Below are 21,473 nucleotides of genomic sequence, written 5' to 3'. Positions count from 1 at the left end.
ATCCCAACCTGAATGGGAGAGGGAAACAGGTTCCAGGTGGGGCAGGAAGAATGTGACTTCCCAGCTAGTCAGGGATAGGTGATACTGCAGGTAGATACTGCAGACTGAACCGTAACCCGAAAGGTGACATATACTTGAAGAAAACTAGCACTGGCATTTTTTTTAATTTTTTTAAACTTTAGAAGCTGTCACACCAGTGAAGACTGCCTTGATCATGTTGGCCCCGGATGCCTCCTGGAAGTTTTTTACAGTTTCACCTTTGACCTTCATGCCCACCGTATGAAGCAGTTAGGGTTGGTAATGCTATCCTTTTATTGCCACTGAGGAGTAGCCCCAAAGAAGCTGAATCTTGTCCAGTGTTGCAAGAGCCAGTCCTCAGCGGAGCCAGAACGGGGATCCAAGATCTTTTGGCTTCCCCCATCAGCATGCCGCCCTCGTGCTCCCTGCAGTCCTGGTTAGTGATAACTGAGCCTTTTTGAGAACAGCATTGTTAGAAAAGTGCTGTTCTGTTGAAACTTGAGAGACTTAAAACACAGTGTTGCGAGAGCCTCCTGGTCTCAGTGGTGAGGTATGTTTCTTCCGTCTGGCTCTTTTTAGCTTATTAAAACAAACTGTGTCATGCTTAGAAGACACGGACGAATGTATTTTATTTTGGTATCCGTGCATTTTCTTAGGATTACACAGTGTCATTCCAGGAGAGAGAAATGCAGACGGAGGCCAGCATTGCTGCCTTTTCTGGTCTGAAGTCCCCATAGTAGTAGTAAGGGGCACTCAAGTCTGAACAGCTTCTTCATACAAACATGAGGAAAACTTCCAATCTCTAAAAAAAATGTTTTTGGTCATGCACATGACAACTAGGATCATATCCCCCCTTTAAATACTAATACATTAGTCTCATGCCTGAAGGTTGAGGTTTTTGGGAAGGTAGTGTAGCAGTATTGTGAAGTGAGGCTCAGTTACTTGAGAGCATTGTGTATCCTTGGGCATGTAACTTAATTTCTTTAAAATTTAGTTTCATTTTAAAAACTGGAATAATACTGGGAGTTTGGGACTGGCAGATACAAACTACTATGTACAGAATAGCTAAACAACAAGGCCCTATCGTATACCACAGGGAACTGTATTCAATGGCTCGTAGTGACCTGTAATGAAAAAGAATATGAAAAAGTATATATTTATATGTATGACTGAATCATTATGGTATACAGTAGAAATTAATACAACATGGTAAATCAACTGTACTTCAATTAAAAAAAGGTTTGAAAAAAAACTGGGGTAATACCACAGAGACTGATGTGAGAAATGGAGCATTATACAAAATTCCCTCAGATTTTTATTTCATTTTGCAGCTTCTGTGGTGAGAGATGTGTCGACGGCTGATGGTACATTTAGTATCCTAAGCTTTCCCCTCTGCCAAGCTAATGATGGCGTGTTTTACAGTTTCCTCAAATGGAGGAAATAATAGTGAGTAAAGAGCTTAATGCAATTATCAAGTGCAGTATGTATTTAATACTTTTTTTAATTGAATAGATGGATGGTTCCTGTGTTACGGCCATATTGCACAGCGGGCAGGTGAGGGCTCCGCCGGGAGGTGTGTCTGTATACAGGACACCAGATCTGAGAGGTGTCTGAGTTGGCCTCTTCTAGGAGCCTAGGTACTGAGGAGGGGAGACAGCAGTGACATCTGTGGTTGCATGTGCCAAAGTCAGTGTCTCTGCCACTGAAGGAAAGCTAGACAGGGAAGGACCTGCAAACTAGATTCATGTCGTTAGCATAGATTTTTGCTGTTGCTTTTTTTTTTTTTCTCGTCTCTTGTTCTTTGAGGAAGTCTTACCTAAGATCTTTAGCCGTAACTTGGCTGTGCTTCTGAGAGGCTGATTATTTACTCTTTGGCCACAGTGTTGAAGGGAGAGCCTGGCTTCCCTGAGCAGGAGCAGCACTGCTCAGCTGGAGACCTTGTGGGGAAAGCAGATTTTAAGGGAAGGGATTAAGACATAATGGTTTGTTGAACTACGCCTCCCTTTTTGGAATGTCTCCTTCCAGTGGCAGACTTGGAGGTGCCAAGTTGTACTTTTTAAAACAAGGCAGCCTGTCCTTACAGATATTTCTTTGCAAACACAGCTGAAATGCCTACTGTACCTTAGTTTGAGAATCTCTAATTTGGGCCAGGGAAGAGTGCAGACAAGAGCCTTGGGTGGACGGAACATAAAATGGACTCAGCTGTAGAGACTATCTTGCAATCTCTTGCCTCTTAAATAAAGCTTTAAAGCGTGTCTTGGTACACACAGGAGTATTTAGGAGTAAAAGAGCATTAACTCTGACTTGCTCTCAAATGTGTGAGGTGGGCTGAGGAGGGTGGAAACACACTGCGAATGTGGTAGAAAGCCAGCATTTGGCTAATCTGAGTGAAGGGTTTGTGGGAATTTCTTTTATTATTTTTTTTATTTTTCTGTAAGTATGAAATTATTAAAAAGTTGAAAATGTCTTGAGCATCCTTCTGTGCAAGCACATGTATTTACATTCCTTGGTGGGTATGTATGTGTATTGTTTGTGTAACATACTGCTGTAGGGCGCACGGTAAAAATCTTTAGCCTGCTGCTGGGCATTTGATCATTTCCAGTTATTTGCCATTATAAATAGTGCTGCTGGCGATCTTTAAATAAGATATATCCTCGTGTATTTGGATTGGAATTCCTGTACCCCTTTGAAATACCCCTAATTCCATAATGGACCTGATGTGGAAATTCACAGTACATTAACCAATTAATGCTTGACCCTTAGACCTTGGTTAGAATTTTAAATGGGTTAAATGGTGACTATTTAGCAATATTTATCTTACCCAGATACTAATAAATAATAAACTAGAAAAAACTTCTATAGTCCTGGATCATCTCATGTAATAAAATGTTAGGAGAAAATAATGAATCTTTTAGTTACATGCAACATCTTGGCTAAGTGACAGCTTGAGTAATAACGAACATCAGAGTCTTTTAGTGTCCTGAAGTTGTAGGTTTCTGACATCATTCTTTTGGAAGCAGTGGGCATATCTTTTTTGCTCTCATTTGAACTGTGCTTCACTATTTCCTTGATTGCAAATATTTTAACTGGATTCCCATTCTCATTCCAGCAGCAGATAGGATGAGGAGACTATTTGACCAGAGTCGTAGTCACATGCTGTTCTGTTGATTCACTTTCAACTCCTAATTATTATTTTTCCTGATGACGCATGTGAAAAAATTGAAACCATGAGGTATAATTACATTTTACCCTCAGGTCAAAATAGCATTAATTTCTGTTTCTGAAATTTGTGCTAAAATGTTTGGTTTCTAATGTTTGGTCCAGTTTTTAGCCATTCCTTAAATCATCTTGAAAAACAGAAATCTGGTAAGCAGATCTAGTTGTTGACATGCATAATACCCACAGATGGGTCTGATAGGGCTGGCAAATTAAAGGGATACCCTTGATTGTTTGGTTATACCTCCTAACTTCCAGACTCTACCTCAAAAATAACAAACTGCAAGCATTTCAATAAAACCATCTTTATGAAATTTACATGTTTAAAATCCAGACCCAGGCAAGTCATATTGCATTTGAATTTTGAAATGTCCATTAGATTCGATTCCAGGACAGTGTGAATGTTGTATGCTCTTTTCCTTTCTTCTCCTTTTTCCTTAGAGGAACTAGAATGAAGGGAATGTTGGATTAATAAACCCTAGATTAGCAACCAGCACAGTATTAAATTAACTCAAATTAGAAATGGGAGCTGGGAGAAGAATCCTTTCCCATCTGCACACGCTGGCTGTGAGGCGGGCACTGGATGGACTGACCGGGAAGAGCAGTGCTTTCTGCACAGCAGGCCAGTGGTGGGAGGGGTGTGTGTTGTATAGGACTTGGCCGGGACGCTTGGCTCATGAATTGACACAGAGCAACAGTTGCTTTTCCACTGATAACCAAGAAGTCATGGGATTTGTTCCATATCTCTGGTTAAGGAAAAGTGAAATTTTTTTTAAATATTTAACTTTTCTGTTTAAAAATAAAGACTGTAAGATGACTCTCTTGAACACTGGTTGTGATACTACCAGCGGCAGCTGTCATGTGTTTAGCTGGGGCTAAGCAAGAAGTATAAACTGCATCTTTCCTCCAAGGTGCTAGGTAATCTCCTCTCTCCCTAGGGGCTTTCTCTGGGGACATGCTTTGTGTGTGAGTGTGCACACATGTATGTGTGTGTGCCTCTATGAAAGATGAAAATGCTGGCCTTGAATGAGAACTGGAGATGGCCAACTTTAAAATGAATTTTTGGTGGGTTAGAACATTACCAAAAACTCTAACCTTGATTGGGTGTTGGTCTCCTTACTGTGGGCTCAAGAAGTTCAGTTCATCACTGTCTTTGTGTTCATTTCGCTTGGCTCACTGGACAGATGTTGTTACGAAGCAGCAAATTGTGGCACCGATTTCCTCTTTCTGCCTCTATTTTTGTAGTATCTGTTATCCCCATAGATTTACTAACGCACTAACTTCATTTAATATATACGTTTTCCATCAGAAACTGCTGACCTGAGGGTCAAAATTAGTCTGCCATTGTCTCCAGTGGAACCCTTTCCTCCCCGTTTAAGTCAGGTTAATCTCTGGTTTTCTTTCATCCAGAATGTGGGGTTCCTAATACATAGCTGGTAAAAGGTGGGCCCTGAGGTGATTCTACTTACAAGAATGTTGCTGTATTAATTAATACCAGCATCTGTCTACTAAGACCAGCTCTGTAGTTGCTTTTTGGTTCGTGTGCTGATCTTTTTCCTGCTTTTCACTTTCAGCAGACCTACTCCAGTGAAGTCCACTGCGTTGAAGAGATTCTGAAGGTGAGCTTATTGTTACCATTTCTCACTTGAAATGTTTAAGTAGGCAGACATATATTCATTTTCTTTGACTTTAATGAACAGTTGTCATTCCAGACCCCTTTAAACGTAACTAGCAAAGCAGAATAAGCCAGAATAATAACAAAAGGAGTCTTAGAACGTTATTGCATTCTCTGACAGATTTTATTAATTGAAATGAAGTCTACAAACTGCAAGGCATTTGGAGCAGAGCTTTAAGACATGTCTCTCATGCTTCTCCGGTTGTCCGTAAAGACCCAGGAGAGTTGCTCACTTCTTTCTCCGAGTGGAAGCTCCCTGTGCTGCTGCCATATGGGAGGCACCAGGGGTTATGTAGTGTTTGATCTACACCTCTTGGTGTTTTATAGGTGGCATCTCCTATGTGTGGCCTCATCTTAAGTGAGACTATGAATTTTTAAAGGGATGAGAGGAAAAATGGTAGAAAGTCAATGGACATCTTTAGACCTACCTTGAAAGGGTTATTTTTTGCTTTTGATTATTGAGATCATGCCAGGAACATTTGTGCTGCTTCTACAAATACATCATTGAATCCATTATCCATTTGTTCAGTTTTTCTTGCATAAGGATGACAAATTCCTTCTAGAATTCAGTTCCAGGAAAAAAAAAATAAATTCTCCTCATGAATCAGCATGCTTTCTTTTTATCAGAGAATTATATAAACTGTTGTTTCTCATTTTGGCTTTAATTTCCAGGAAATCTAGAGCTAAATTTAATACTCAAATACAGTAATTGTAATAACTGAGGGTTTTGTTTATTTATTTCTTGTTCCTCTTCTGTGGCTTTTAATTTTTTTCATGTCTGTTTTACTGATACTCTTCATCTTTTACTATAAAGTTTGATTTTTTTTTTTTGGAAGTAGGAGAGAGATGACACATATACCTATTAATTTTTATCTCTGTTTCATACTTTTTCCCTCAAAATACGTGCTTATCTAATTTTTTTCTTTAATGTTTCATTGCAAAGTATTAAGTGAGGGGATGCTAAAACCACTAATTAAGTATATTGGTTACCTTCTCATGTGTGAAATTCTTGACAAAAGTGGTGTCTAACCAGATATTTGGAAAACAGTTCCATCATTATTGTTTTTACAATGTTTGATCCCTTACTTTTGTAGTTAGAATTTTCTGAGAAATAGTTCTAAGGAAACATACTTTGTACTGCAGAAAATGAGAAATTTTTGCCAGCCATCAAGTAAGATTAATAATAAGTTGTCTTGATCAAGCTTTTATTTTATCCTCTCCCTCTGGTATTTCTGAAATTCTTTGGTAAGATGAGTCATAAAAGTAACAGATGACTTAGTTATAAAATATGGCCTTAGCCTTTTCTGTGAAATTATTTGCGATTTGTTCAATGGTTATTTCATAAGTAAATACAGCGGTATAGATTAGTTGTCTCCTGGGTGTGTTTGGTTTTGACGTGTGTTAACATACAACTTGTTGAGTCCTTTATGTAAGGTGATGGCATTAGAGTGTCAGGCAGGCGTTTTTAATTCAATGAACTCATCTGTCCTCCCCTCTCAGCCAACATCACTTTAATGAGTTCTTACTTGCCTGGAAATGCTTGAAAGTGGATATTTAACACAAGCCACAGGTGAGTGTTTTCATTTGGAAATCATAGATGGAGAAAGCGATTAGAAGGGTGTCCTGGACAGAAGAGGGGCATGGGCCTCTGCCTCGTGGAGACTTGGAGTCCGTCCCCTCCTCTCCTCCTCTGTTGTGGGCCCCAGTTAAGTCATGTGTCATCCCCGGACCTCAGTTTCCTCATTGGTAGATTGAAGCCCCCGGGCTGGTAGACAGTGGGTGATCTCTAGGGTTGGACCCAGCTCTCACTCTGAGATGCCGATCCAGATACTTGCCTCTGCCTTGTGGTCCCTGTTCGTATCTCCGACCAGTAATTTATGAAGATTGCCAGGATCCTGACATGCATCTTTCTGATGGGCGAGAGAAGCTGTAAATAGCTCCCTGACAGAAAATCAGTCATGGCAGAGATTGTTCCGTTCTCTGGTGGAAATACTAAGAGAGGAAGTGTTGTGATGAGGGGCAGTGATGGCCTGTGACTCCTGCAGACTGGTGGGGGAAGAAGACAGCAGACAGACACTGCCAGAAGCCAGGAATCGGTTGTGCACAAGGGTCTGGGTAGGGCACCGTGCCCTCGGCGGGCGTGTGGAAACAGCTCAGCTTTTCTCCTTGCAGTGGCACAGCCTCAACAGCCTTTAGGGGAAGTTAACCCAGGACTTGTAGACATTGATTATTTCAGTGCAGCATGCCAGTGAAACTGGTGCAGTGAGTGGCAGCACCATTTTTGTTCATTCATTTACTCAGCAAATATCCATGAAGACTCAAATACTTCTCTGAACACTGGGGACGCCATATGAATAAGACAGAGTCCTTGCTCTCTTGGAGATCACAGTGGGAAAGATAAATATATAATAAAGTGTCAGACGTTGATAAGGGCTGTGAGTCATACAGCAGGCAGGTGAGTGGAGGAACAGGCAGAGGAAAGAGTGAGCGCAAAGGCCTTGAGGTCGGTACAGGCGGGTGCGTTAGAGGAACAGCGAGAACTAGACAGCGTGTCTAGAGCCAGGTGAGCAGGGGGGAGAGTGGGGAGGAGAGAGCAGCGGTGGCACCTGGAAGGCCAGGTCTGAAGCAGGTGCCAGGTGATTTGCCCTCATTCGTGTGGTAAGTTGTTTTTCAGGACTTGGCCATTCTCTCCTTATGGCCCCAATTTTCATAAGGCCTCACTTCCTCTATAAGGGGGGCATTTAGGGAAGTATATAAATTCTTTCACACTACCAGCAAACCACTGAGGGCCTGAAAGAGTTTATGCACTTTCCAACTGCCTAATTTAATAGCTGGGGCAGCCTCAGGCATTGAGAGTACAATGGATGTTTCCTGGGAATCCGTGGTGACTGAAAGTCATAGATACCGATACCATTGGGATCCTAAAGACATTCTTGGAAGACAGAAAGGTGATACTTTCAAACACCTTCTCAATTAATTATTACATGTTTTTACACTGTAACATTCTAATGGTACCATACGTTAGGGGAGAGCCAAATAAATAAAATAACAGGGAACTCTTCTGCGGTGCAGTATTTTAAAATTCTTTAAAAACTAGACTTTTAATTAAAAATTGTAATGCTTTTAACTTACTAAGTGCTTTCTCTGACCACGTATTCAGGCACTTTACATACGCTTTGAAAAATAAGTGGTCTTTGTCCAGGTCTTCCTGAGAGCTGGGGCGCACGGAGCCCCAGCACCTCAAGCTGAGCTGACCAACAGGGTCGGAGTTCGGGTCCAATCCGGGACTGTGGCTCCAGAACTGCTACCCTTTCCGTTGCCGTTTGGTACAGAATTCCTCTCTTGTACTGAGCAGAAGGTGGTTAGTCAAGTGAGCAAGGGCATGATACCACCTTGAGCAAAAATTACTCAGAAAAGCCAGTGCAGGTTACTTTGCTTGTCACTGTGCCTGGTCCTTTATGTCCTGGGGCTCTGGCAAGGACGGCCGTGGGAAGATGTGCATGGAGGCTGGGAATGGAGATGCTTGCCGCTGCACCAATTTCCAGTTGTGGCAAGGATCGGATGGCATTTCTGTGGTCGTGGGGAGGCTGGTCACCGCTGTGGGAGAAGGCCCAGTGCTCTGTACAGGTGGTACAGCAGGATCCCGGCTCCCCAGCTTGCTGGTGGAGGTTGCCTGTCGACCTTGACGCCAGTTTGCCAGGCAGGTCTGACACACGTGGGGATGGGCTGCTTTCTCTTGGACTCAGAAGGCGGGGGGTGCGGGTGGTGGTGGTGGTGCGTTCCCTGTGCTGCCAGCCGGCAGCTTCCTGGGGGACCTGATCCTGTCCTTTTGGACCTCGGTTTTCTCAGCTGTTAAGTGAAGGGGCTGGTGTTAACGACCTCTGGTGTCATTGTAGCTCTTCAGCAAAGTGTGTGTGTGGCACATTTGTGATCAGGCACCTTTAATCTGACATTTTGTTTTCCACTTGTTCTTAGCAAGCAAATGTGCTTAGAAAAGAATTCATGTCCAGATAGGTATGTTACTTTGTAAGACACAGAAGTTTTGCCTCCATGAAAACAGCAAATAAAAATGAAACTTCTGTTAATGAAAAGGGATGGTCACGTTGTAAAGCGTTCTCCACAGAAGTTCTTATGTCCTAGTAACGTGTACCAGGGAAGGGTCAAATCCATTAAAACTCTCCCAAGTGGAACAAGTGACCTGAATTACTTGTTTGCTTAAGTCAAACAGGAAAGTTCTTCTTCCTTTGAACTTAAATAATTCCAGGAAGTGCAATAAAGAAGCTGAGGGAGAAGGAGCACATTGAGACGGGACTGCGTTTTCATAGTTACATAAGCTCTGGTGCTACCTGCTGCCGTTTCACGCTTCAGGCTCCGCAGGGTTCTGAGGCCGGTCCTGCTCTGTGCTCTCCTTCTTCAAACTGATTTCTTTTCAGTTTTGTTTGTTGGAGATCTTCAGCTTTTGAGCAAATATAGCCCACCAAGTAGGAGGTATTTTCTGTTTTTTGTTTTTTTAAGTAAATGGAATAACTCTTAAGATTTTACTCTTCATTTACCATCAGTCCACTCTACATTAAGTTAAAGAAGTTAACTGAAGTAGCAGTAAATGTTCTGTTTATAATTTTCTTTATCTTGCCTTTCCAAATCTCTTTCCAGGAAATGACCCATTCATGGCCTCCTCCTCTGACAGCAATACACACGCCTAGTACAGCTGAGCCCTCCAAATTTCCTTTTCCCACAAAGGTAACTGCTTACAAGTACAGCAAGCCCTGCATCCACACCAGTGAAAAGTCTGAAATATTGCTGTGTGCCAGATTAAGTATTACTTGTTGAAATCTTTGGAAATTAGGTTAAATTTGCAAGTTACTTTTAGTTTCTAAAGTGCTTCCTAATGCTTGCACATGCTTTACTCGCCAAGTCATGTCAGTAAGTACATCTTACACTTGTATAGGGTTTTGTGGCTTAGGAAGGCATTCAGGACTTTACAATAAATTCTGTCATTTTTGAGGGTCTTGACTTAGTTGTGGGGGAGGTGGAGTCAGAGGTACAGGGAAGTTAAGTGAGGTAGGGTGTCTGCTTCCTGCTTCAGAATTTAGATGCATACATACATCTTACATTTATCATACCTCCTACCTTTTCTTAAAGTTTAATGTGATCTGTTGCATTAGTGATGGTTTTAATAACAAGCTAATCAGTTGCTAACTTGCATGTTTCTGTTGATTGTAAATGTTATATTAAAAACACTGCCTTTTTTGTTGCTGTTGTTCTGTACTTGTACATAATCTTCAGAAAACAGAAATACCACCTTTAGATCTGTGTTCGGTCCAGCCTGGTATATATGCACATTGTTAATACATGTTCTCTGTTCCTTTCCATGATGTCACTGAGGATTTATCTACCCAAACCCGAATTTGCCATGTTGGATGCTTTCTATCTCTTCTAGTAATAGTTTTTTTTTTAAAGGTAATTCATTATTTGATTTTAAGGTAAAACATTATACCTTGTGCTTAAAAAAAAAAAAATCCTTGCTTGACATCAAAGGAAAAACTCTAGGAAAGAATAGAAGCAATAAAACCTAATTTATGTAAAAATTAGATTTATCAGTGTTTATAAGATTTAGCAGTGATGCAGTCTTAGATTTATAAACCTTAATATTCTAATAACTAGAGATTTTTATTTTTCTTTCTAGGATTCTCAGCATATCAATTCTGCAACCCAAAACCAAAGTAAGTAAATACGTGGAACAGATGATTGCGTTGGAGAACAAAGCATGGTGTTGACTGTTTAAATATAAAAAAAATTAATGAAAGATGCCCCAGCAGAGATAGGGCCTCCTGTGGTTAAAACATAGGAAGGGAGGCAAACATAAAGCTGGTCTTTAAGTAGAATTTCGGATTATTGCAGTGTTAATGAAGATATCTTATAAAGTACCTAACATATAATTTGGGGTTGCCTGACTTATGATGAATATCTGAAGAGCTACTGTGAAAGCATTGTTACCCTGGAATTGTATATAAGAATGGGTTGGGGTATTTTATGTGGTTCTTGTGTTTTTTTTTTTTTTTTTTTAAACAAAGTACGGAATTTTTATAAGGAAGAGAGCACATAGCTTCTTAAGTCCTTCTCTATGTATTTGCCATGTAATTCTTTTCTGGCTTTTTTTTTATGGATTGGAAATATTTGAGAATTCAGGGGGAAACAGGAAAAAGCTAACTGGATCCAGCCTTTCTCTTCATCAATAACTCCTCAGTTCAGTCAGTTCTTTGTGTCCTAACTACATGCGAGGCATTTGAAGCCTTACAAAAATGCCTAGTGTATTTGGAATCATTTAGTTCCTTAGCATCTGGTGAGTGCCTGATTTACGGAGTGTTCATCTTCAGAGGACGGGGAGACCACAGTAGGGTGTGTGGAGCATGTATGTGGGTCCAGAGAAGGTTGCTCATGGACGCCCCACAGAGGTGGCTCTTCTTCAGATCTCCCCATCACATTCTTTTCCCTCAGTTGTATTTTCCCCTCGATTATCCTGTTGTTTATAAATTGCAAGGATACGAGGAGAGTTGAAAAGATGAGAAAAGCGAAAAACGAATGTCTTTCCTCTAGGGTAGGGGCAGGCACACCATAGCCTGAGAGTCAAATCTGTTGTACAGCTAGTTTTTGTAAAGAAGGTTTAATTAGGTTGCAGGCATGCCCACTCATTTATTACTAATGCTACAGGGTATAGCATGCCAAGTCTAAAATATTTGCTACCTGACCTTTACAGAGAAAGTTTGCCATCCCCTGCTCTAGAGATAACGAATAAGACCTTGCAAAGAACTGCTAACTAAATGCCTTCCAGATGCAGAGAAATGAATGTGACCATCTTGCCACAGTATTGGGGAGATTGGGAAATCTTTTTCACCCCCCCAACATCTTGGCAGCACTAGTGAGCAGGCGGGTCCCCAGCTCAGCTGTGGGCTGCATTGCTGTGCACCTTTGACCTCTTGCTCCCCTGCCCCCCAATGTCCTAGGGCGCCAGTCATGCAGATTATATGCCTTCCACTGGGCTACTCACATCTTGCATGATTGCTAACTCCTGGTTTAGAAAGACCCTATAATCCTTTAAGCTGTCTGATTTCTCCTTTTTTGCAAAATATAGTTGAGGATGAACTGGTAAGCACTTTTTTGGCCCAGGCTGGTGGCCCTCTGGGCCTGTGCAGGAGTGTGGACTGGTTCCTCGTTGTCCTGATGAGAAGTCTTCAGATGCTGGCACGTCTCCTGTAGGTCTTGGCTCAGCAAATGCTTACTCTGGGGTTTTTTTGTGCTGCTACCACTTTGTCTGTTGGTGTTCTGGAAAACCTTGTTTACCTCTGAGAGTGTGACCTTTAGGGGGTAGAGTTGGGCACTAGAGGGGTCTCGTTGTATGTTGGATGAAGAGGGAGTGGAGTAGGTGCAGATAGAGCTTTCAGAGAAGTAGAGTGTGACATCTATTTCTCAAAGTAAGCTCAGCAGGAGAATTCAGATTTCTTGAAAAATTACCTTATGGTTTTGGAGTCTGTAGAGGATGAAGTATAGGGATTTTACTGGAATGCCCCAGTATTAATGTCCATGTGTGCAAAAAAAAAACTTGGCTGCCTGAGGATTACCAGAGCCTTGTGGAGCTTGGACTGTGCCGAGATGACTGTGTGGAGTCTGTCTGAGTGGATTTAGCCCCTCTAATTGGGAATCCCAGCCCCAGCTTGCTAGCCAGAAGGGGAGGCTGTTAAAAAATATCCTATAAGAGCTGCTGCCACCATGAGGATGAAGCGGTTAATTGCACATGTTCGAGGGTCTCCACCTCACGCTGGTGGGGCATCTCCTCACCCCTGCTGCAAGGCACCATGTTTCCATTCACTTCGAGTTCTGCTTCAGGTCCCCGTTACGCATCCTCCCAGCTGCTCTGCTGCCTCCATGCTGAACCTTTCCTGTTCCTTTCCATGTTCTGTCGGGTAGCACCACCAGGCTGATGTCTCTGAGGAATTGCCGTGGTGGTGTCTCATTGCCCAGCGACAGAAGTTTTAACTTCCCACTGTGGCATTCAGAGCCGTCTAAATTCTGACTTGGGCCAGTCCTCCCGTGCTGCCCCCCGACTCTGCACCCCGGCTCTACCCCTCTGTCCTGTCCCCGCTTTCCTACCTTCACTCACATTGTCTCTTCCGTCCAAAGGCGTTCCCCACCCCCATCTCCCTCTTGCCGGCAGTCATTCTCTCTGCATCTCACACATCTTTTGTGACACAACTGATTTTGTTCCTTTTGCCATTACCAGCAGAGTGACTATTGTCTAGATTCCCGAGACAGTCCATTTTTTGTGCACTTACCTCACACTGCCTGTGGTTGTAGGTATTTGTGCGCCTGCTTGGTGTCCCTTGGTCAACTGCAAGCTCCTTGAGGACAAGGTCAAATGCCCTGAACATCTTGGTGTCTAACAGGCAGTTTGTAAATAGCAGTTGAATGAATGTATGGGGGTGCAGGTGGGAGCACAGTGGGCCAAGGACAGAAGCTATAAATGGCAGTGCTAGGCTGTCACTGATAGATAGGTGAAGTCACACCGGGTGGGGGGTGAGGGCCGCCCAGTCATATTGCTTCTGTGGGGGGATGCCCCCCGATACCAAGGAAAGGTTCCCACTCATGGGAGTCTCCGGCAGCCTGGATAGCATGTCTCAGAGTGTGTTCTTGTTAAGGGATTTTCTAATTCTGAGCAAGCCCCTTCTCTAGCGGTAACATAAATGTTATTTTATAAGCAGTGTATAGCACCCTGGTTGATGGAATTCAAGTATTCTAAGAGTTTAGGTGAAAAAGGTGAAGGAGGGGACAGCAAAAAAAAAAAAAAAAGAGAGAATTTATAACTAATAGTCTCGGGAATTTGTCTTTGTGTTTGATCATTTTTCCCTCCCTTACAGAACAGTATGATACATCTTCAAAAACCCACAGTAATTCTCAGCAGGGAACATCGTAAGTAAAATGCTTATGTTTATTAAAAGTTTACATTGTAATTTCCCATGAAACTCTTGCATAGGTTTTTTATTTTCCCCTCCTTTGCTTTCAAGTAATGACTCAAAATACTGCTGCATTGTAAGGGGAAGAAATGACCTACATTTCCATTTGGATCCTATTGAAGGTTTAGGCACCGTAAGAGTTTGCTAAAGGGTATTCTCAAAAGGAAAGGCCTTTGAGCCATTATCTACATATTAACCGTGGGAAATAGAAGGCTTTTAGCTTTATAAATTTCAATCTTAAATAGCTTTAGCTTTTGGAAACAAATTTGGGGGGATGTGCACAATTTAAGATTTTCTGCCACTTTTTTGGCCTAGTTTTAACTAATAAATAATGTCTTATTGCCCAGCTGTTCTTTATTAAGGCCAAGTAAGTCCAGATATATTTTGGGGTTTTTGGAACAGTTGAAACTACATAGTAAAGATTTTTAAACCAGCTTTTTGACCCAATTTGTCATTTCTTGCTGGTGTTGAACTCATATTCCTTTCACTTCATGACCAGCAGTGGTGAGGAGGGCTTCCTCTCTTGCAATCTGAGCGGGTACTAATGGCGTTGCTAGTCTCCACCGTCTGTTTTCTAAGCCTAGGATTTATCCATGTATTTTGGAAGGAGGTGTTGCTGTGGGTTGAATATTTTACAAAGCGTATAGTTGAGGCCAAGAGGTTTTTTGTCTCCTCACCGTGACTGCGTGTGGGGCTGGGTTAGATCTCTGTTCCCAAGGTCAGATCCTTCATCCGATTGTTTCGACTTCCCCAAAGTAAGAAAAAAAATAATGAGAGATTTATTGTTAAAAGACAAACTTGTTATAGTTTGAAGGATGAATTTTTGTGCGTGTAATAAAAATCTCTTTCATTTGTAGGTCTGGCTGATGGTGAAGTTTTGCTTGCTAGGGAAAGAAATTAGCCCTATGTCAGTCTTCCCCTTTGTCTTTTTTGCCTTTTCTTTTTTCCCTTTTTGTTTCTTAAAAAAAAAGTTTATCCTGAGTTCTGAGAGTCTAGAGTCATCTCCTTAGATGACGTTAAGAGGAGGAGGTGGTTGGGGAAGCCAGTTGACGGCTGGTGGGGAACAGACACCGCGACTCCAAGGACGACGCTCAGGGCAATCCTGGGGAGCTCCGTTGCTTCCCCAAACCGTTACACCCTGTGCTCCTGGTAATGGTTGGAAGTAAAGCTCTTTAGACTGTAAGAAGCTCTGCTGATGTGTTTGGGGCAGCAAGGGCGGGGGAGTTGAAGAGCTTGCATCCCACTCACAGTAAGAACAGAAAGGAGGGGCTTCCTGAGGGGCGGAGCGGGTGGAGGCTGCTGGCTCCCTGGGCCGGTGTGTAGAGGGAGCAGGGCCATTGGGTCTGGCCCAGGCCTGAGAAGTCGCTTCAGACTAAGCAGTCCAGAGCACACCCTTCCACACCAGTTTCCATCAGCTTTCAGACTTAGGTAGTTGGTAGGGACTGACCACTTTCTATGATGATTTTGCTACTCAGAGAAATGGGTAGCTCTGATACGTGAGTTAAACTGAAAATCAGAGGTGTCTGAAAATTTATGACAGATATGCTTATATCAGTAGCATACGTAGTGTTTTCTTTATAAAAAACTATTACCTTACCATGTATAAAATTACCTAGAAAAGAATATTTGTTTTGATCCCAATAGATTTAGAGCTGGGATGAACATAGGGCCCAGTGCAGGTGAAGAGGTAAAGAGTGGTGCAGGAGAGAAAGTAATCCTGAGGCGGGGTGGATACCGAGGGCTGTGTGGGGTGGCACTTTGCTAAGTGCCAAAATGAAATGTGCCTTTGGGAAAAAAGAATCACTTGTATGGAGATTGGATGAAAGCAGTGTCCCAATTAATTTGTAAAGTGCAGTCATTGTTTCAGAGTTGGCATGGCAAATCTCTTGGTGTTTGCAGGTAGATTTGATCTAGTGTCGGCATCAGGGCTCTTTGACATGCAGTTAAACTATTTCAGTGACACATGGAGTGGCCGGAAGATCGTCTAATGCACTTTGAATGTCATGGAAAAAAAGTTAATTACAGGGTCATTTGTACCTTGGTTTTAAAAACCAATCTAGGTCTTAATGCTTTTTCTTTCAGAGTTACTAGTACTCGGGACTCCTGACAGAAGTGGAGGAGTACTTATGAAAGGGAAAAAGAGGGGCCTGGCACTGGAGGATAAGCTTGTGGAGAGTCTGTATGAACTCTTATATCTGTCCAGACCTGGGGGCGGGTAGGTGTTAGCCAGGTGGTAGAAGGATGTAGCTGAGAAAGAAACAGGTGCTGAATCCGTTACTTTTAATCTCTGTAGTTGAAGCTCTGATTAGTTCTTAAATGATGACCTCCTTCTGGCCAAGCACCTCAGGGAGGTGATTAGCTAGGATGTCAGTGTTATTTGCTTCTCAGTTTACGGGAGGGGATGTTGGTTTCAGGGCTCCTGGCTCTGGCATCTTTTTCCTTTCCAAGGCTTTGATCTGTTGAGTTCTCAGCGCAGAGTACGAAATAATTTCCTTTTTCTGTACAGTTGTAATGTCCTTCATATAATTGTGGAGAGTTCCCTTTCTGTACAGTCAGATGCAGTTGCCAAGTGTCAGTGAGTTGCCAGCCTCTCCAAAGGGATCACGTGTTACTGTTTTACAAACTATAGAGTAGTTGATGGACATTATTGTGGCTGACTTCCGTCTTTCCCACCCCACTACCTACCCTGAAGTTGCCAAGCCTTACTAGAGGGTGCCCTCCTTTATTTGTCTAATTTTTGCTTCAAAAATCATCAGTACCTATTTCAACTCAGAGGTAGAAATTAGCAATTATAGCAATTTGGGGTTTTTATTACTTACTTGGAAAATTTCTTTTGAAATGAGGGAAGTTTTTGGACGTGAAGACGGGGGTTGAGGTTGTCCCGAAAGTTGTACAAGAAGGAATGGTGCAGAGTTCAGTGACGGCTGGAAAGAATCTAACACCTTTCCACATAAGCCTGAGTTTTGGCTTTTACTCAAAACTTCACTGGTTTTTTAAATATCTTAGCAAAGAACTAAGGAAGACCCATCCTGTCAGTTTACTGTAATATAAAACCATCACATCAGGACACATGTGTCAGCTGAAATATCTTAGAATTCAGCCCAAAGAAATGGCTTACTTGTACCAGTTCATTTAAATCATAACTGCCGTAGGAAAAAATTTTTTTTCCTTTTCTAGATACTTCTTTTTGTCTTGTTTTTAAATGCTAGCTCATGCTGTGTGAAGGTGCTTCACCTGGGGCCTTATTCCAATGACAGCTTTAGCTTCAAGTGCTACTTGCTGCTGAACATTATGGAGGAAGTGGTAGAAGTCACCCCTAGGAGCAAAACTTATAAATTATTTGTCCTTGAGATCATACCACTGTCCTGTATGCACAGTTCTTCAGCTCTTCTGAAAACAAGGAACAAACACTGGCCTGGTCAGTGATATGCTTGTGAGTCTACGTTAAACCTTCAGCATCTCATAGTGTAAATGGAGATCCTGTGGTTAATGCTAGTTCTCAGGACTCAGATACCTGGTATTGCTGAAGAAAGATGCACTTTACTTTTCACTCTCAACTTAACAAGTGATTGAGTTTTTAAGTGAGTTAATATTAGCCATGCTATGGAGAAATGAGAATTTGTAATATTGAGTATTGAATAATTTCCATTCTTAAGTGAAAGCAAACAAATGGTCATTCCGTGCAATGTTTGAAAAATCTGCTTATTTCAGAATTATAGTTGCTAGGACACATTAAATCAATATTTAGTAAATACTGAAATTTCCAAATGCAGAATCACCTTTCCCCATCTGCGCTGTCCTGTAACTAGCTCATGGCAGAATTACAGTCGTTTGGGGTAGTCAGTTCTTGGAGTTCTGGCTTTACTAGACAATATTCCAGGACTCTTGCAGGGCACTATTTAACTTCACATCGTATACAACTTAGTGGTAGAAACTTGCATAAATGTTGAAGGGATATTCTGGTGAAGCTATGAAATGAAGCATAATTCTCAATTATAACAAATGTTTAATTATAAATAATTAAATATATATATCAATTTAATTATATGTTATAATTTTAAAGAATTATAAAAATACAGATAAGATGCTGGAGGATTATCTCCTTCAAAGTATTTCTCCTGGAGCTATACTTTCTTAAATGATGGCTTGAACTACTCTGGGAGCACCCTTTTAGGATAATATATACTTCCAAAACTTGGTCTTAGACCAAAGGTCAAATAAAATGGACAAAAAGAATAAATTTATCAAGTGCCTGTTGTCTAATAGATAAGTGTAATGTAAATGAGTTTATAGTCTACATAAGAAGAATCATTCTCGTCATTCTTTAACATGCTTTTGACCCCAATTATATAAATATTATTCTCTGGGCTTGGCGCCAGGTGACTTGGAGATAGTTTCAAAAATGGCCTCCATTCATCCATTCAGTGCATAATGATTGAACACATGCTGTGTGCCTGCTGCTGGTTTAGGTATTTGGGGAAATTGTAGCCAGTAAGACAAAGTTGTTGTCTTGCATGTCTGGTAACTAAACACGGGTGGCATGTAATATAGACTAGGTGATGTGATAGTGACAGGCTAGGGGAAGCAGCTTTTTTGGGTGCTGCTGATACTTCTGGGAGGGTCAGGAAAGGTCTTTCAGAGAAGGCGATATTTGATCTGGAGCCTGAATGATGAGAGGGAGGCAGAGAATACTTGCTACCTTTAAAGGGGCTTAATAGGCTGCCGCTGTGCAGTAACTCACCTGTCTATAAGCAATGTTAAATAGGTATATGATTGTCAGCTGCAGTTTTTCTAGATTTTGTTTCTAGTTGTCCAGTATAGCATCTTGTACTAGTATCTTACTTAGCATACATAAAAATTTAATCTTATTTATTAACTTCAAACTTTCTCTCATTTATACTGTCATGATTTTTCTTATATCCTTATTTGACCTCAGATAATTATTTTTTTGACCTCAGATAATCCTCTCTTCATCCACAAAGTTTAAATAATCTTTTATACCTCTGGCCACAATTTTACCATAATTTTACCATCAGCCATAAGCTCACTACTATAGCCGAATCACTTTCCCCTCTACCTTGTTAATCCATCATCTCTTGCATACAGCCTCTCCACGAATTTGAATTCTGCCAACTATTGTCACCATTTGGAGAGTTCCCCTTGTATGCTGTGTCACAACTGCTTAATGTCTGCTTTTTCATTTTTTAAATTTATTGTATATGGAGCGAGCCCTAATTTGTCACTTCTCACCATCTCCTACAAAGCATTTGCAGTCCTGATTTTTGCCCCGTATCAAAATAGAAATCAAAGCCTGATTTAATTTAAACATTTGGGAAATGTGAGAATTGTGTAAGTTTACATATTCTCACATGCTCATTAATGGTTTCTGAAAAATATGTACCACTTTATTTGCTATTTTAAGCACACCTAATACCAGGGTTGTGACTTTTTAATTGCAAATAACTGCTTGAACTTGCCTCCACTTGCTCTTTTGCAAATAGAATGTACGGCACGATCATAGGAAATGTTAAGCCAAGGAATCAGTGTATTGAAACAGTTTGGGAGTTCTGAACTGAGATGTTACAGAAGCTTTGGGCAAGTCCAGTGCTAAGGAACGGAAAAGGAGTGAAGGCTTGTCTGGTGTGTCTTCACACAGTAACGGTTGTCCTCTGAGCCCCTGAAGCGTGCCTGCCAGAACCTGTACGGCTCTCCCCGCTTTGTAGAACAGCTGCCTGAAGGATGCATTTGTACAAAGGAGACTGAGGACTGTTTGTAACCTTTTAGTAAGAAGTTTACCTAACCAATGATGTGAAATGTGGTTAAACCTACATGGTAGTTCAAAGAGTGGCTTTACCTGAGCACTTGTCTTCTTTTGAACAGTGCCAAGCTAAGCCAGATGGTGCCATGTCTTTGAAATAACTGGTTTACCCTGGAGTTTGGAAATGAAATTAGTTATTTGACCAGTTTTAAAAGTATATAAGGTTTAAAGTTCATTAATTTTCATAGAGGAGAAATGGTATATTCATTTTATTCCAGCAGTATAGTTACTATTTTCATCCAAATCCTAGTCTTTCTCTCAGTGGGTTCTGTAACTTAGATTTCATTCCATCTGTTAGGTTTTCTAACCACTGTCCGTTATGGGCCAGAGCAAGGAGATCATATCCAGATGGAATGGATTTTGCATGCCAGGTCCAGCATATACCAGCTTCATGATCTTAGGCAAATTAGGTGGCTGTTCTGAGCTGTTTCCTCATCTTTAGAATGTGAGATGATCAGAGCCAGCCCACAGGGTTGCTACTATAAGCAATGCTTGTCAAGTTCATTCAGATCACACAGAGGGCACAGTTAGGTGGTACTGTTACTTGTTCAGCAAAAGGGACACTATTCATTCAGCCAGCTTCTTAGGGTACCTGCCAAGTTCTAGGTATAGAAAATACGAAAGTGAAAATGACTTGATCCTGCCCCAGAAAAGCTTACGGTTGAGTACGTACCTTCGGTCTTAGTTTTCTTGACCTAGGTTTTATTGGTATGTGTGAGATTGGGTCTAAGAGATTTAATTCTTTTCTGCTGAGTACGGAGGTGCTCACCCAGATGTGCTGTAACTAAGTTTGTCATTCTACACATTCAAGGACCAACCTAGTATATAAAATACGAAGTATAACAGAGTAGCTTACATTATACTAGCATAGTATAACTGGTGTAGTAATTCAGTAATGTGATTAGCTCCAAATATAATTATCTGTGGCACAAGTAGAGGGTTTTAGCAACTGATTCCTTTAAACATAAAACCTTTACCTGTCATCAGGTTACATTTTCCCAACTATATAGATCTTAAAAAAAAAAAAACTCACAATGGTATTTATGATTAATTTTATATATTTCTATATATCAAAACTTAGTCATGTTTTTTAAGTAAACTTTTTTCTTATTAGAGACACAATACATGTTTGCTATCAGAAACTTTAGAAAGTACCCTTCCCTCACTCCTGGCTTATGTCGAGCTACCCATCTCTGGTGATACAATAAACCATGGTTTCTGGGAGGTTCTGTGCGTACCATTGGCTGGGTTGGAAGACACATTACACTATGTCTGCCGGTTCTTGTGTCAAATAAATTATATCCATGAATTTTGATTAAATGAAATCCCATGTGTAAATCCTTAGTACTATGTAAGTGACGTTTTGTTTGACCGTATTGGTTTATCTTTTGTTTGTTTGTTTTGAGTGAATGCATCTTTGGAGATGCCCGTAGCAATCTGCCTTCAGAGGCCACTGTCCCTCAACTCTTTAGGTCCTGAGTAAGATTTCTACCTGCAGGCCTGTGTTTGTTATTGTCTACCTACTGCTCCGAAAGCGAAGTTTTCAGGATCTGGGACAGCACTTTTATGGCCCCTTTTATTCCGTAAGAGCAAGTAGAGCTAAAAGTTAGAATATATACTTTCTGATATACTGAACATACATTATATTCTTTCTGACTTTAGAAGAATCTGTGCGTGGAAGCTAGGCAGACAGCTTGCAGGGTATTTAGTCCTCTGCTTGTAACAGGAGGCATGGTTG

At 41.3% G+C, this 21,473-nt stretch overlaps 1 protein-coding gene across 2 annotated transcripts in view; it reads left to right on the top strand.

The window, feature by feature from the left end:
* Positions 1 to 21,473, top strand: part of AFF1 (AF4/FMR2 family member 1) — a 173,330-nt gene that overhangs the window by 119,211 nt on the left and 32,646 nt on the right. For both annotated transcript variants that reach the window (XM_032498550.1, XM_032498559.1), the window contains 4 exons: positions 4,809 to 4,853; positions 9,563 to 9,649; positions 10,596 to 10,632; positions 13,822 to 13,873. In XM_032498550.1, coding sequence (XP_032354441.1) covers positions 4,809 to 4,853; positions 9,563 to 9,649; positions 10,596 to 10,632; positions 13,822 to 13,873 — 221 coding nt within the window. The remainder of the gene's footprint in view (positions 1 to 4,808; positions 4,854 to 9,562; positions 9,650 to 10,595; positions 10,633 to 13,821; positions 13,874 to 21,473) is intronic.

Source organism: Camelus ferus, chromosome 2, assembly GCF_009834535.1.
Source record: "Camelus ferus isolate YT-003-E chromosome 2, BCGSAC_Cfer_1.0, whole genome shotgun sequence".
NCBI classification, from domain to species: Eukaryota; Metazoa; Chordata; class Mammalia; order Artiodactyla; family Camelidae; genus Camelus; species Camelus ferus.
The sequence above is the reverse complement of the archived record's forward strand: the minus strand, read 5'-3'. Positions and strand labels throughout refer to the sequence as shown.